Genomic DNA, 15931 nt, shown 5'->3' with positions numbered 1-15931 from the left:
TGGCACTGAGCAAAGATGCACCACCTAGGAAAAGTTGCCAGCATAAATAGGTGGTGAAGGAGAAGGAGGGTGTTAAGGTGTTGAGGCGTTATTGCATTGTTGCACTGGGGCATTGTGGGTTCTCCCATGAGTTACTGTTTGGACCACTGTTTCTCCTGGAGAAGCTCTGGTCCTCACATCAAGCATTCCTCCTGGCTCTGGAGGAGAAAACATGTGCCGCTTAGTCTCCAGGATGAACTCATCATGCTGGCTTCCTGGCACACACCCGATTATGCATGTCGTCGGAGGAGCTTGGGGCCTCCGTGTCGCTGAGGATGGCTGTGCTGCCTTTCAGGACAGCCCTGGTCTTTGTTGTGAGTGTGACTTCTCGGCTTCAGCGTAGAACCCTCATCCCACCAGCACAGCTCCTTCATCCTGCTGGCATGGACTTTCTAGCTTCCACAGCTGACCTTTGGGCCTTCCCAGCACAGAACCATAAAGAGACTGATGTGAATCCTTCTTGTGGGCTCTGGACCTCCAGCTGGACTCATGGGAGGCATTGTCATGAGCTCTGAGTTTTTATCTGGGCTCATGTGGGACAATCCTGTGGGATTTAGGCTCTTGACTAAATAATCTATGTCTTTGGTGTGGAGGATAGATTTCCTGCATTTTCTTGTGTTAACTCCAAGTGACCATTATAAAAATATTATAACTCCATGTCCTGATGCTAATTGTTCTCCACACAACCCCTGACTACAACAGTTTCCTCAATCTGAATCATGCCGCTCTCAATGGTACCCTGCACACTTCCACCAATGCCAAGTCCTCTGAACAGGGACCACGACACCCAGACCCTTAGGGCCCTCAAGGACTGCACACAACACCAGTATCCCATGCATGGTCAGCAGGAGGATCAGGCTCCTCCAGGAGCAAGCCGAGACTCAGCCTCAGGCCAAAACTCAAGAGCAGGGTTAACGACATCCCTGAGTCATTTCGTTTTCCCAACATCAACTCTCTGCAAACAACATTCAACACTCACTATGAATGAACCTCAATGGACCACAACAGAAGGGTGGCTAGAAGGCCTAAGTGCTCCTTAGAACTTCACTGCAAATGGCTTTGTGTCTCCCAGGGGAACCCCTCGGGGAGCCTCGATCTAACACACGCTGACTGCCAAGCCCGGCTGGCACAGGAGAGAGCCAAGGAGGGCACGGCTTGCCAGGAGCAGCAGCAGCTGGAGGATCCCGGGCACTGGCACCCAGTCCTGCATGAGACCTGACCCCTAAAGCTGATTCCATTCTCACTGTCCAGTTGGGGCCTGCACTCTGAGCACTTGGAATGGGCTCTTTGTCCCTTCCCAGGACAACCACCCACTGCCCCTTCCTCCCATCCTGCACAGCACAGCAAGAGCTGCATTTAGGAAAGCACTAAAGGCAGACTTGCAAGGAGACAAAACATCACTTCCTGAGTCGTGACTCTAAGTATTTCTTTCTTTGTACGGCTAAGTACTTCAACATCTAGCTCTCTTACTGTGCCTCTGTACATTTGTGCACTGCACATGAGAAACCAGCAGCCCAAGGAAACATGTGAAAGGCTATCAGCTCTCTAGATGAGCACTGTGCCTCAATGTACCCCAATAAGCAAGGGGGTTTTTTCTACCAGAAATCTAACTCAGGACCTCGTGCTTGCCAGGCAGGCGCATGCGCCACTGAGCCACATCGCCGGCCAGAGCAAGAGTTCTGAAAGCCCTCATCCCACATAAACCCAGAGGCTCTAGTATGGAGCCTGCAGCAGGAGGCAGAGTTCGCCCCTTCCAGCTGCTCAACGCTGTGAACAGAGCTGCACCTGCATCCACACACACACTGTACCCTCTCATGTCCCCAGATGCACTTGAGTGCAAGCAATAAAACCTCTGCGACTTACCAAACTCCGGTACTGGCTCTGGAACAATTTTGAAGTCCGACTGTGTGAAGACTGGGCTCCCAGGGAGTCAAAGGACTTGATGCGATGTGAGGAAGGCCGCGCACACACGGAGTCGCTTCCCAGGCCGATGTCTGCCGGGGGCGAGCACACAGAGAGCCCTGAGACGAAGACGCCACACAGCTGCGCCACACATGGACTCTCCAGCTGGGCCGGCACACAGGACACAGCCGGGCCACAAAGCTGGCCACTGACACATGGACAAAGAGCAGATTCTGTCTGCTCCAAGAACGCCTGGCATTCATTCCCTTCAGCTCTTCAGAAGCTATCTGGAGCCAAGCATTTATCAGCTCTTCTCCAGTGTCATTTTTCAACAGTTTGTAAAACGTTTTGTGACTGCTGTTAATACTTCCCTTCCACGGGAAAACAAGCCTCCCCTTCAGCTAGCCAGCGGAGAACTGCTAGGCTCACTCCCCTGCACGCCACACGTGCTGCTTCTCCCAGGCCACGCATGTGTACCACGCATGTGTACCACGCACAAGAACTAAAGGCTCCAAGCCCACTGAATGCCTCCCTCATGGACGGTGCACATCTCTGCCCACGTCAGGGCAGGCACTGGCCACCAGGAGCCGGCAAGGAGAGTTGGACTCCTGCCAATCACCCAGAAACAACCAGCAGTCCACCGCCTGCACATGACTGACAGAGAGAAGGAAAGGTGGGGCCAGGAATGATTCCTGAGGAAACCAGGGCTGGAGAGCGGTTCCAATCCAAGTCGTCCAGCTGCATGGCAGCTTCCGTGAGGCTGACAGTTTCCAGGTCTCCAGCCCCTCCTGCCACACCTGTTGTCACTGCCCTATGTGGGTGTCTATGAAACTCAGAATTAGCTGTTGACCCCTGGAAATGTGAAAACATCAGAGGAAAACCCAGAGTCACAGCCACTCTTGGCACACTCAGAAGGACAATACAGAGTCCTCAACCCTTCAGGGCAGACTGACAGGGCAGGACAGGCAGCGGAGGAGCCCAGGTGCTCCTTCCATCCTGTCCCACCTACACACTGCTGCCAACAAGCGGGGGCCCTATTGGGAACAACCTAGCCACCCTGGCTATCACAGCTAAAGTGCCAATTTCTACGGCTTTGTGCAGGGCCAGCAGTGAGTGCCACTGAGTGTCTCCACCTGAGGAGATAAGACACCTAAGGTCGCCCCAAGGCAAGACCCACCCCAGAGGGCACTCCCTGCAGTCCACCATGGGGCAGCCTGGTCTAGCCAAACTGCTTCCAGACAGGCCCTGACTTCTTACCCAGTCACAGCATCCTGACCCAACCTCTTCATCACCAACCAAGAGGCAAACACCCATCTTAATACCTGAGTACACACACAGTTCTCTAGAAGGAACACAGCAGAGGAAGGGAGTTTTCCCAAGAATGCAGCAGCTGCAACCATGCTACTTTGAGGAACCACAAAACACTGAAATCTAAAGGATGAGTTTTTTCCCAAGCAATAACTTTAGAAAAACTATAAAAAGGAGTCAACAGAGAAGAAAAATACTTTCTGAGAGGGATCACTAGTAGTATTTAAAGTACTAAAAAGTACCACTTTTTAGTTCTGACTTCCACATACCACTTTATAACGTAAAACCCTACATACTTTACATCTACTACACACCCAAAGACATCTAGAATACATAATACTGTCTCTTTTTTCTGAGAGACAAAGTCTCATGATGCAGCCCAGGCTGGCCTTGAACTTGTGAGTGTTAGGCTGACAGGCATGTGCCACCATGCCGATGGTATGCAGCGGGGGGCAGCAAGTGCCCCGGAGCTATGCAGTTCAGTTTCTTTATGCCCCGTCACTGACCTGAAAGCCACAGTGCCTCAGCCCTGACCAACAATGGGCACAGGGTGAGTGCGCACCAGAGCCCCAAACCCCAGGCCTGAACGTGTGGCCTATGCGGCCATTCAGCAGCACTCCACACCCCACAGGGAACACGGTGGCACTCAAGAGGACCCACAGATGCTACTCCACGGGCTGCTCCTGTCCCTGTGTCCTCAGAAACTTACCCTGTTAAGAAGGGAAACAGGAGCCTGTGGCCCTGAGCACAGAGACTCACTGTGCAGACCTCAAGCGTCCAGACAGGCCGTGCACACTGCACAGTGAAGACGCAGCCAAGCGTAGCAGGACAGGCCCTGTGCCACTCCCCAGAGCTCGGCTGCCAATGACCAGAGTGACAGGGCCAGCCAGCATGGGAAGCCAGCCCCTCTGTTCCAGGGGAGGACTCAGACCCAGAGTACAGCACCAAGGAACAACCAAGCCAGCAGCACAGATCGTCTCCACACTCCCCGCACCCCAAAGTTAATAAAAGGAGTCTTACCTGCTGTCACTTTATTTAGAGTCACTAAGGAACTGAGGACCTTGTTAAAGTTCTGCCCCTGATACAAATCATTTGCATCAAATGTCTGAAAGGAAAAATTAAACAAGCGAAATTAGTGCCGAGTCCCCATAAGTGCAGCACAGACAGGGTCCCTGGTGTCCGGAGATGCAGGTGTGTGGGTCCCTGGCTGGTGGCCAAGAGCAGAGGCACAGATACAGGACAAGGTGGCGGCAGGGGCACGCAGTGGGTGCTTCCTGCAAGCAGATGCAGCCCAGTTTGGACAGGAGGCTCACTGCCTCCTCCTCGCCCAAGCCTGGCCAAAAAGGGTCTTCCCAGTCAGGCGCCTCACTTGCTCCTTCCATCACTGACAAGGAGGTGAATGCAGCCACACCAGAAGCACCAGGAACACCCAGGTCAGAGAGCAAGGCTGTGCCTGGAGGGAGAGGCCCACAGCATGGGGCCAGGGCAGGAGCTCTGCCCACTGCACTGTCCAGAAAGCGAGCCATCATACGGGATGGGCAGGCAGGAAGACAGGGAGGCTGGCAGCTTGGAGGACCTCACCCCACCCACCTGCAGCTGGAAGACAGCACAGGAGCACACTGGATGCAGGTGGCTGGGTGTGCATGTGCATCTGTGTGTGTGCATGTGGACATGTGTGCACTCACATAGCATGCTGAAACACACACAGCTCTTCCTAATCATCAGACAGCCTCACACAAGAATAATTTTAGTAATCCACTATTCTGACCCCAAAAAAACTAAAAAAGTCTCAGAGTTAAGCACCAAAATGCACCATACGCTGCGTGCTTTCCCTCAGTGGGGCAGAATGGGTCACAGGATGGGAGAAGACATCTCGGTGCCACCTGCCCTGCACCCACTCCCCACCCCCACACCAGGACTATGGCAGTGCCTTCCAGGAGCTCCCCACTTCCTGCCTCCCGCCCACCTTCTTCCTTCCTTCTGGGCTAAGTCTTACTCATCTTACTTCCTATAGCAGACCCGCCTGGACAGTGTAGCTGAGGCCCCAATGGGGACCCCAAAACATGTGTCATCAGGCTAAGTCCACAGTGCACATCTACATGCTGTCCTGGAGTATAAGTGGCCAGTTGTGTCTTTCTCAAATCTCAGCAAATATGAGCCCACCCTCGCCACCCACCCCGGCACTCAGCATCAGGTTGAGTTTCATGGAAGAGACTCGGTAGTCAGGTGCGACAGGGCACACCTGTAAACCCCAGCACTCTGAAAGGCTGGGGGGAAGATTCCAAGTCCAGGCCCTGCATGGGCAACTTCTACCTACTGAGTCCTGTCTCAAAATAAGAACTAAGTAAATAAAAAGGACTGGGGATGCAGCTCAGTGTGAAGGTGGCCCCGAGTTCACTCTCCATTACCAAAAAACAAAACAAAACAAAAAATCTCCAGTTAATTGTTTTCTGTCAATAATTTCTGAAATCATAAAATAAAAACCAGTTCTGAGGTGTCTGTTCACGCATGAATAAAGAAGACTGAAGCTGGAAAATGACCTCAATACGAGGCCATCAAGACACTGAGACAGAGAAGTGCTGAAAGCACAGCTCAGTCACTGCTTAAAGTTCACACAAAAGGAGCCCTATGTGGACATTCAGATGCACGTACGCACACACACACTCCACTCCCACAGAGGGTCCAACAAGCAGTGGCCGGGTAAGCATTCATCAGAACAGAAGCTTCAGAACCATCTCAGAACTCAGTTCCACTCGTGGCTACGGAGGCAACCTAGCTCAAATGGGTGCTCCAACTAGCTGACCAACCACACCCTCTATACTTTTATGTGGCATATATGGGCTAGGCTGCAGCTTTTAAAGAATGAAAGTATTAACATTAAACTGGGCTGACGGCACACACCTGTAACCCAGGGCTTCAGAGGCTAAGGCAGGAGAATCCCAGGCTCTGTGCAGCTCAGGGACTTAGTGAGGCCCCTTCACTAAACAAAGGGATTAAGAAAGGCTCAGGGCGGGGCTCTGCAGGAAGGCCCTGGCTCAACAGTATTAATGTTAATGGGCCGCAGCTTCCTTGCACCAACTCTCAAGCCCCCCTACCTGTGAAATGCTCACATGGGTGATCTGGTGTCCCTAAGCACTATGGTCTAATTCTAGAGCCTGGAAGAGTCAAGCTGCAGGTCTACAGAGAAGCACATAAATGGAACTGACCTTCATGGCGGCGAGGCGGCGAGTCGGTGAGGCACGCAATCCAGAACAGAGGATGTGCAAATGGGGAGGCTTCCTGTTATTCCAGGACTATGCAGTTCCCCGACTTGGAGACCAGGAAGCAGCTGTGCCCGCCCACCCGCCCATGGGTCTTGGTGTGACGTCACATCGTGCCGTCCCCAAGGGAAGGCTGGACAGAGGAGATGACAAACCACCGGAAGCCCAGGCCAAGTACTTCCCACAGGAATATTCAGACTATTCTTCAAATGCATAAGTGTTCCATCAGAAAACCAGCACCAGAAACCTTTGTGGGGTGTAAGCACACACTATGGGAGGAAGAAGAAAGCCATGTACACAAATAAACCAGCGTGAGCACGAGAATCATGCAGCGCAGTAGACAGGACAGCCCTTCCAAGGGCCTCCTGCCCATATGCTGTGGGCTCCAAGGCAAGGAGAGAGTGGGACAGGATGAGGAGCCCCCTCTACTGACCCTAGCCTTTTTTCAGTGGCACCAGGAGCTATACATGCAGAATCCTGGGGCCGCTAGAACAGCTAAATACTCAAGCCACCGCCCAATCAGAGGAGGGTCTCCAAGGGAAACCCAGAAATGGAGACCATGCTCCTCCCCCACGCAGTCAGGCCTAAGCTGCTCCTCACGCCAAGGATGAGGAGCATGGGCAAGCAGAGCCTAGCCAAGCAGAAGCTCAGCTATACCTCGTGTGGAGTGAATTAAACGTGCCACAGAACCTGCTATTTCCAAAACACAAGCGCTCAGCAGCCTTCCATCAAGAAGCGCTCAGTGCTGAGCTCACTGCTTACGGCCTGTTTTTCACTCTACTTCCAGTGCTTAACACCAGTGCTGCAGAAGGAAATACAACAAACACCACAGCACAGAGGCCGGGAGAAGAAACACAGTCTTCATGAGGACCCAGCAGCTCTTTCCCCAAGGCCCGGTTGGGCAGCGCGGACACATGAGGCTGGCACACAAGGGCAGGGATGGCAGAAGGTGGACCTCAGTTGCTCGAGAGGCATGTGGGTCAAATGTGCCTAGCACACATACAGCTGGCGCCCACCACAGCCTTGCCCTCCCAAGGGGTGCTGTTCTGCCAGCCAGGAGGAAGACAGCACAGGGGCACAGCAACACCTCCCAGCTAACTCAAACCAACAGCACACCTCCCCTGGGTCAGGCACGGCTTCCCCAGTGCCGTCATTTCATGGGGCAACATCCCCCTCAGACCACTGAGAGATGTGACTCATCTCAAAGAACAAAAGAAGTAACAGGCTACTATATTATATCCTGCTATTTTTTCCTTTTAATTAAACGGATAAAAATAAAAAAGTAAATAATGGAGTGGAGATTGAGAAAAAAGAGGGCATCTCCTTAAATAAAAAAAAATAAATTAAAAAAAAAAAAAAAAAGAAGTAACAGGCTGCTAAGTGAAGCCCTTGGATCACTGAGGAATGGGTGGTTCGGGTGCAGGAAGGTGCACGTTGAGTATGACTTCAAAATAGGGGCTGGGGATTTGGCTCAGAGGCATAAGCGTGCTTACAAGCACGCAGTCATAAAAAGAAAAAAGAAGAAGAAAAAAAAAGCCTACTCCACAGTGTACTGTCACTCCCTGAGGGGCGCACTCTGCACACATGCAGCTCCTACTCTGACCCAAAGGCAACCTCCAGTGGCTGCCATTTACAGGAATCACCAGGAGGAGACACAAACACCATGATGGTCAGGGTGACACGCTGCCTGCCAGCGGCTGGGCACCACAGGCTGGGAGAAAGGAGGAGTGGAGAGCAGGGAGCACACCTAGCCCACCACCTCCTGGCCTCTGGGCACCCGGCCTACGAACAGCAGACTCTAAACCTGGGGGATATGGTTCTGTCACACCCTGGGCCACTGAAGTCTTGTGACTTGGGGCAGGGCAGAGGGAGGCATGCAAGTAAGTCACATGGCTACTTCTTCTCACAGGCATTCACACCCTCCCAACGCCCATTACCACACACCTGTGCCCACCCCACAGCCCTGACCATAGCACAGCAGCGAGGCCCCCACACAGTGCCAGGCATTGCCAGAAAGGGTGCACTGCGGGACGCGGAGCCCAGGAACTTCTGTCTTATTCCTCATCTCCCTTCCAGCCACCTTAGCACCGCCAGAGACAAGGGGACAGGGGCCCAGACTGTCCCAAGCCACCCAATGCCCACACTCTGTGAGCTGCTCCCCAGCAAGCTTAAGACAAAGCTATTTTGGACACAAGAAACTGTTATTTTGGCAGAGTTTGGAGTGTGGCTTGCAAAGTTTAAAAATACAATTTTGTCCTATCACATCATCAAAAGGAATTTGCAATTTTAGAACAAGAATGAGTAAAAATGAATCTTAAGTGGTGCTATTTAAGTTTAATGCAAATGGCCTATGATGTGTAAAAAGCAGGGATCAAGCCCTATGCTTTCATCTCCCGGGCTTCTGTAAATTTTGCACCTGAATTCCACCTACTCCTTCCCCTCAGTGATCAAATTCAGGTTTGAGGGTTCAATCAATAACAGCACTTTGCCCTATGTGCCCCCCAAGCTGTGCTTCAGATTAACTAAGTACCAAGTCACTTCAATTCTTCAAACTACACGGTGACAGCCCAGACACTGGGCAGAGAACACACATTCTAGAAACAACGAACCAGTGTGACTGCAGGCTTTCAGGAAGGGGAGTCCAGGACCAGGAGAGGCAGGTGCTAATGATAGCCCTCCGAAGAGCTGCAGCCCTCAGAACGGCACACTCCGAGCAGGGGAGGGAAGGGCTATTTGGCCTGGCAAGGACCACGGAGGACGCTGGGCCCGACCAGCACATGCAGTTTACTCTGCTGCTGGCTTCCTCCTCAAGTAGTGCCACACCTGCGACAAAGGTAAAACTAGGGGCCGTGGAGTTCCACATGGGCCATATGGGGCATCCTAGACAGCACCCCTTCAAGTGCCAGAAGCATGTGGTCACACAGTGCTGTCTACGCCACAGGGACGACACTAGTCAGGCTAAGGACAGGGAAAAGGCAGAACCTATAGCTACACAGTCAGGGAGTGTATATCACCTCTCAACCCCGAGCAAGTGGCTTGAAAACCCAAGCCTGGAAGTCTCTGAATCCCAATGGCAGGTTACAAACATCCACTAACCTCCTACCCAGGGCACCAGGCATAAGGAAGATGGGTAGAAAAGGACCCCTGCAGCCCCAGGGAAAGCTGAGACCACAATGCAACTGCCTGGGGTCTCAGGAGCCGGACAAGGTCAGCAGGCAGAAAGCTCTGAACGCAGGAGAGCCACAGCCGCCGCTTGAGGTCACACAGGCCCAGGAAGTGCTGAGCAGTCCCCGCACCCCTTCCCCTTGCACAGAGTCAAGTCCCAGGCCCATCCCCGAAGGAGGGGCTGCCCACACTAGATCCCAGCAAGAGGCCACCCTGAAGTGCCCCAGACTCACGGGGTACACTCTGAGGAAGAAATGAAGCAGACCCCACTGTGTGACACTCTCCTGGGAGCTGTCACACCAGCCTAAGGGTATCTGAAAGCAGGGTGGGAAACATGCAGGACGCATGCCCGGGAGCCCCCAGAGCACCTGAGCAGCTCTCCCCGACGGCTGCCCATCACCCACTGTCCACTGCCCACCCACACCAGTCAAAAGGCCTCCACTCTTGAGGAGCAGCAGCCCAACCAGGCACACCCAGAGAACCTCCAAACAGGAGGGTGAGGTGGGCAAGGCTGGGCAGCCCCAGGCAAGAGGGCATGGTGGTCCAGGCCTACGATCCCAGCACTCAGAGGCTGAGGCCTGGGGATCGACACGAGTTGGAACCTACACAGTGAGTTTGAGGCCAGTCCTAACTATACAACTAGCCCTGTCTCAGACAGAGACAGACAAACAAAACCCTAGGCCCCTCCCCTTCTTGCAGCCCTGCAAGATCCACAGTGGAAAGAAAAGGGTCCAACAGGCACAAACCAGGCTCTCCAGCGGCCACGAGCTACAGTGCCTAAACACAGGCATCCCAGCACTTGACAACCCACTCCACTCTGCACGTGCGACTCTCACCTGAAGGCCTGAAAAGTCCAGGAGGAGCTTGCAAGATGTGAAAGGACAGCATGGCAGGTGACCCTGGAGACAAGATGGGATGATGCCACCAGAACTTCAGACAGGGCCAGGACCTGCACTTCCAGAAGAAGTTTGTGACCCAGGCCTATGCGGACAGCCTGTCTGCTTCACAGTGGGTCAGGTGATGGCACTCACCCGAATGCCAGGAGGCCCCTGAGCCCCAAGGTCCCCACACTGCACATCTCAACCCCAGCCACCCTGCAGAGCCTCACTGCTCACTGGTTTCACTGCACGCTGTGGTGACTGGATCCCGAATGCCCAGCCCAGCTTTCCTTAAGCAAACATGAAGGCCACTTTAGAATGTGCATGGGCACCTGCCTGGCCACACCGTCTCTCCCCACTGCACCCCATCAGCACTGAGACACTCCCCAGCACCCAAGGCCTGCTCCTCACAGACCACAGGGCTCCAACCCTCCCTTCTCTATCTCTTCAACATTAAACTACAAAGATGGGAAAGGAACAACAGGGTCACCCTTCAGCAGGACAGAATGGTAGACAGTCTCCCAACGGTAGAGCTAGCCAGGCCTCTGCAGCGGCCCTGGGCTCCAGGTACAGGACAGGGGTTGGAAGCAACATCTGGGGTCTCCTTAGTCCTATAGTCATCCCAAAATGGCCCACCCTGCTCCTCTGCCCATCACGCCATGCATATTTCTGCCTCTACTATGGACCATAGCGATTCTGGGCACACACTGACAAGCACAAAGAAGGACCAGAACAGGGGGAGTTCAAACCCTCTTCAGTCACACACAAGTGATCCTCCGATCCTGACAAGCTAGGGCTGGTTCTGGTCAGCTAATCCAAGGCCACCAGCCAGTCGTGCAGCAGCTGGCATCCAGAGGTATATGTCCCTCCTGCCTCTTCCAACCCCGGCACTGCTCCCCAAAGTATCATTTCTTCCTCCCCAGACCACATCCACACCTGTGCCACTGTTGCTCCTCTGACGCACCAACAGCTCTGCTCCACACCACATCAGTTCCTCTTGGCCACTTCCCCACTGGAGAATCAAAATGACCACTGCCACCTGGAGAAGCATGGCCAGCTCCCTGCTCACCGTGAAATCCAAACCATGCACTCTGTCTTCTCAGAACACAGCCCATCCAAACACTGCCCTGACCCACAAGCCTGTGCTGCCTCTTGCCAGAAGGCTGGAGTCCCTGCATGCTCGGATCCTGCTGCTCTGGGTTAGCTCTGAGCAAAGTCTCCAGCAAGATGCCTGCGGCTGGGCGCAAGGGACATTCCTAGTTGCGAGCTTTACAGTTAGATACTTGACAGGGACACAACTACAAATTTCCTAAAAACGTCCCCACCCAAAAGTTGCCTTGTCTTGGTGTGACCAGAGTCCAAACATTCGATCGTGACCTAAAACAAAAACATTTTCCACTGCAACCAGAACACAAACAGTCCACAGGGTACCACAGCGACAAAGACAACAGGGTAGGACTCACACACACTTAATGCAGGCACCTATCCCCAAGTCTCCTAGTGACTGGCTCCAGTTTTAGTTGGAAACTAAATTTTGCCAGCCCCACATCCACCCATGGGATGCGAGATATGTGCACCACCCTACAAAGGCACCAAGAGTCACTGCACTCCGTGGATGCCACCAAAGCTACTCCTCCCCCCAAAGTCATGGCCACGCGCCCTGGGCAGAGCTCACTGGCCACACATATTTAGAAGCCTGGCAGTGCCATAACCTGCACTCCAATACCAGCTCCCCCCACTTATCACATGTGACTCACTGGCCATGTCCTTACCCCATTGAGGATGACAATGATGCTGGTGCTGAGGGTGACCCTGGAGCAGAGGCCAGCACTACTGAGCTGCTGCTGGACACTTTTAAACTGCCATTACATTTCTGTCTCTATTGAGTTTCCAGTACTTCTTCACTTGCAAAGTGGATGACACCCTGCTGCATCGTTTCTTTCCTCATCAGTGAACTTTCTTTGCTCAAGTCCGTATCTCCAGTAGGTAAAATTCAGCTCACAACTCAGTCTGAATCAGAGACTGAATCCTGTTTGGTATCACAAAGCAACAAGGCTCAGACGTGCCTACCACAGTCACGGGCAGCCTCGCCCCCTCCTCTCCCACATCCTGAGACACAGAGCTTCTGGTGTGAGCAGCCAGCTCCACCGGCCAGTCCCCTACCATCCACAGCCTTAAGTCCTAAAGGCAGACTCAAAAACAAAGGCTTCAATCCCATGTGGCAACCACCAAAATGAGTGACAGCACAGGTCCAGCCAGCACAGGGCCCAGGAGATTGCCGTGGATTACTGAAGGTCAAGAGGTGCCCAAGCATCAGAGCCCAGGCCACTCTGAGCACCGCAGTGGCAGAGTGAGCTGGCACTGGGCACCTTCTGATACGAGGCAATGGGAAGCAGAGGACACCACCCAAGAAGCCTGGCAGAAAATGCTTACCCTAGACCCAATCCCAGCCAGACTGCCGTGCTCTGCAAGACACATGCCTGGATTCTTGCAAAACTCAGTCATGAACGACAAACGGGAGGAGCCATTCTGTGAAAAAAGAGACAAAGAACACACAGAACATGATCCTTACTCAGATCCTACGTATAGAAAAGGGAAGGAACTGGGAGGGTCACTTTGGGATCACTGGAAACCTGCACATGGACTGCAGAGGAAGCACCCTTAAAACAGCGTTCACAGCCGGGCGTGGTGGCTCATGCCTGTAATCCCAGCACTCGAGGCAGGAGGATCGTTTGCGAGCTGGAGACTGCCTGGGCTACAAAGTGAGCTCAAGGCCAGCCTGAACTGCATAATGAGACCCTGTCTCAAAAAGACAAACCACCCATTCCTTTCACAGTCTTGTGGGGGGAAGTGGTAACAGCAGGAGGGGACAGAGGAGAATGTTCTCCTTGAGGCTCCACACAGAGTATTCCTAGGTTAAGCAGTTCCATGTCTGTGACAGTGCTGTGCTTTAAGTGATTAGCCAGATAATGTGGGTGTGCAGAAACTCAGAGAAGAAACAAAGGGAATCAGCCTAGGGGGAGCGCAGAAAGGCACCCAGACCACACTAGTCTGCCAACCATCTGCTAACCCGGAGAGCACACACAATGGGCTCTCTCCAGCACGTGCTCATCACCTACAGCCCCTCCCAGAGCCACACCTCGGTGAACAGTCCCCAACTGGCCACCAGGACCTCCCTGCAGGTTCACTTGCTCCTAGCCAACCGACACTCGGCTCAATACCAAGGAACAGTAGCAATTTCCTTGGGAACTGTGGCCCTGTCTCTCATAGTTCCCATACTCTCAGCCTGAGGCCATGGCCCAGTTCCCAACACCAGGAGCAAGCCTGTATATCCTTGGGGGAAGTGGGACAGTATCAGGGCCATGCGAGTCACACTGCATCATCTCAGGACAGAAAAGTCAGCTGATTTCCTTAAACTGTCAGGGAAAAATGCCCCATGCACACTAATCTGCTTTTGGACACAAACACACACTCTGGACAGGGAAGCTATTTCAGCACACCAGGTGCAACTCCACACCCAGTGCTCTCTGGGAGGACTGGGATTGACGTCCTCCCTGGGAGCCGGTCCGTGGGCTGGTTCCCAGGACTGTGAGCAGCTCAGAGTCAAGCACTGGAAGGCCAGGACCTGCCAAACAGAGGGAGGGGACGGTCCCTTCTTTCCACAGGGGGCCTGAGAGGTTCTCGATCTGCTTAAAAGGTAATGACTAAGAGACTGTCAAAGAAACCTGTTTCACTTGACTTAGGAAGGCAAGCAGAGCTGATGCATGGCTCAAGGGGCCTGGCAAAGAAAAAGGAAAGGTGGGAGACCAGAAGCAAGCAAAGGGGAAGAGGCGGGCAGGCACCATCCTGACTGGCCATGCTAGACACGAGCTGTTGCTTTTCCCTGACCCCTGCATCGTCTCTCCCTCCACAGGATTCAGCCAAAAAAAGCAAATCCTCTGGAAAATGCTCCACCTGACCAGCAAGGGACATCCTTGCTCAGCAGTCCAGTAAAACCCACCTGGGGACTCAAAACAGTTGGGACAGCACTTGTAAAGCACAGCTTCCTGCACCCAGTGGGACCCATGACACCCAGACTGGGACAGGCCTTTGCAGCCAAAGACTCAGGAGAACCAGCTGCAAAGCCGATGGCGCACATCCTAATGGGATAGCTATGTGCCATGGCACAAGGCCTCCAGCTGACCAGCAGCTTTGGGGACTCCATTCAAACTCTCAGGCCTGAGACTGCCTCCCTCACCTAGAAAGCCAGCCCAAGCTCAGCTGGGCCCCTGCAGGGTAGAGGACAAAGGTGCCACCACACCCACAAATGCCAACCTCCCCACACTCTCCAGAGCCCCACACAGCACCACCCAGGGACCTGATAAGGCTCTGAGCATCTACCTGACACCCCAGGACCAGTGCTGAGCACCACGATGAGGGAGGGGCAGATGCAGCCCCTCATCCACTGCAGCCCACTAGGCCTCCCAGCATCTCTCAGCTCAGCAGAGACACCTGCCAATCAAGTCTCTGACTCAGCTCAAGGCCCTGACTCACAGCGCTGCTGCAGCAGACTTTAGGACTTCAGGCACCATCCAGTACACTCTGCCACCTGAGAGCCAGCACTAGCCAGGCCAGCCACCCAGCAACTGCCCATTCTCTCAAGCTGACCCTGCCAAGGACCACAGTACCTGCTCCCACCAGGCCTGAGTTCCCACAAACTTCCAGCTCAGCAGCAGGGGCTTGCTGGTTGAGTCACACCCGAACCATACCTTGCTAGGATGCAGGGCCAGGAGAACAAGGGAGACCAAGAGAGGCTGAGTACCTCCACAGAGGACAGTGGGCTGCTCCTACTCCCACGCCATTCAGCCTGCAGCACCTGTCCCTGGCTTCCACAAGCTTGCAGAGGTCACTGAGTCAATGCCCAAGATGCTCAGAAAAGAACTCTAGTGAAAAGCAGAATATAGTGGCTCATGCCTGTTATCCAAGCACTCAGAGGCTGAGGCAGGAGGATGGTGGGAGTTCGAAGCCAGAGTGGGCTACAAAGTGAGCTTAAGGCCACCCTGAACTGTATAATTAGACCCTGTTTCAAAAAGACCAAAAAAAAGAACTCTAGTGAAGAGGACAGGTCAGGGCTGAGACACCGCACACTGTAGAGGGATGAGGAGGAGACACCCCACTAGAGGACTCACCTCCCCCACCGGGCGGCAACCTCTAGGTGGCTGTGAGCTGTGCTCATGACAGGTGGTGAGGTGGCAGAACACTGAGCCGAGCACCATCCTACAGACGAAAGCAAGTCACGTGGAGAAAGGAGACCGGGAGGCCTCCTTTCCAGCAAGGCCAGGATAGGGCAAGAATCCCAGGCTTGCCTGTGTGACCAGATCCAGGACACCAGTGATCACA

General features: G+C 53.6%; 1 protein-coding gene across 14 annotated transcripts in view; it reads right to left on the bottom strand.

The window, feature by feature from the left end:
• Positions 1 to 15931, bottom strand: part of Arhgef7 (Rho guanine nucleotide exchange factor 7) — a 103281-nt gene that overhangs the window by 48185 nt on the left and 39165 nt on the right. For 5 of the 14 annotated variants that reach the window (XM_005007145.4, XM_013141335.3, XM_063247038.1 and 2 more), the window contains 2 exons: positions 4270 to 4354; positions 1903 to 2033 (listed from right to left, as the gene is read on the bottom strand). The exons of 2 other annotated variants lie outside the window; for them this stretch is intronic. In XM_005007145.4, coding sequence (XP_005007202.2) covers positions 1903 to 2033; positions 4270 to 4354 — 216 coding nt within the window. Of the gene's footprint in view, positions 1 to 1902; positions 2061 to 4269; positions 4355 to 6455; positions 6562 to 12985; positions 13082 to 15931 lie in introns of those variants that run through there. 7 more of the 14 variants (XM_063247036.1, XM_063247037.1, XM_063247035.1 and 4 more) reach the window with 4 other exon arrangements.

The sequence above is a fragment of the Cavia porcellus genome, unplaced genomic scaffold (assembly GCF_034190915.1).
Source record: "Cavia porcellus strain 051 isolate PalLab524CR breed Dunkin Hartley unplaced genomic scaffold, mCavPor4.1 scaffold_4, whole genome shotgun sequence".
In the NCBI taxonomy this organism is placed as follows: Eukaryota; Metazoa; Chordata; class Mammalia; order Rodentia; family Caviidae; genus Cavia; species Cavia porcellus.
Note: the sequence above shows the minus strand (reverse complement) of the source record. Positions and strands in the feature narration are given on the sequence as shown.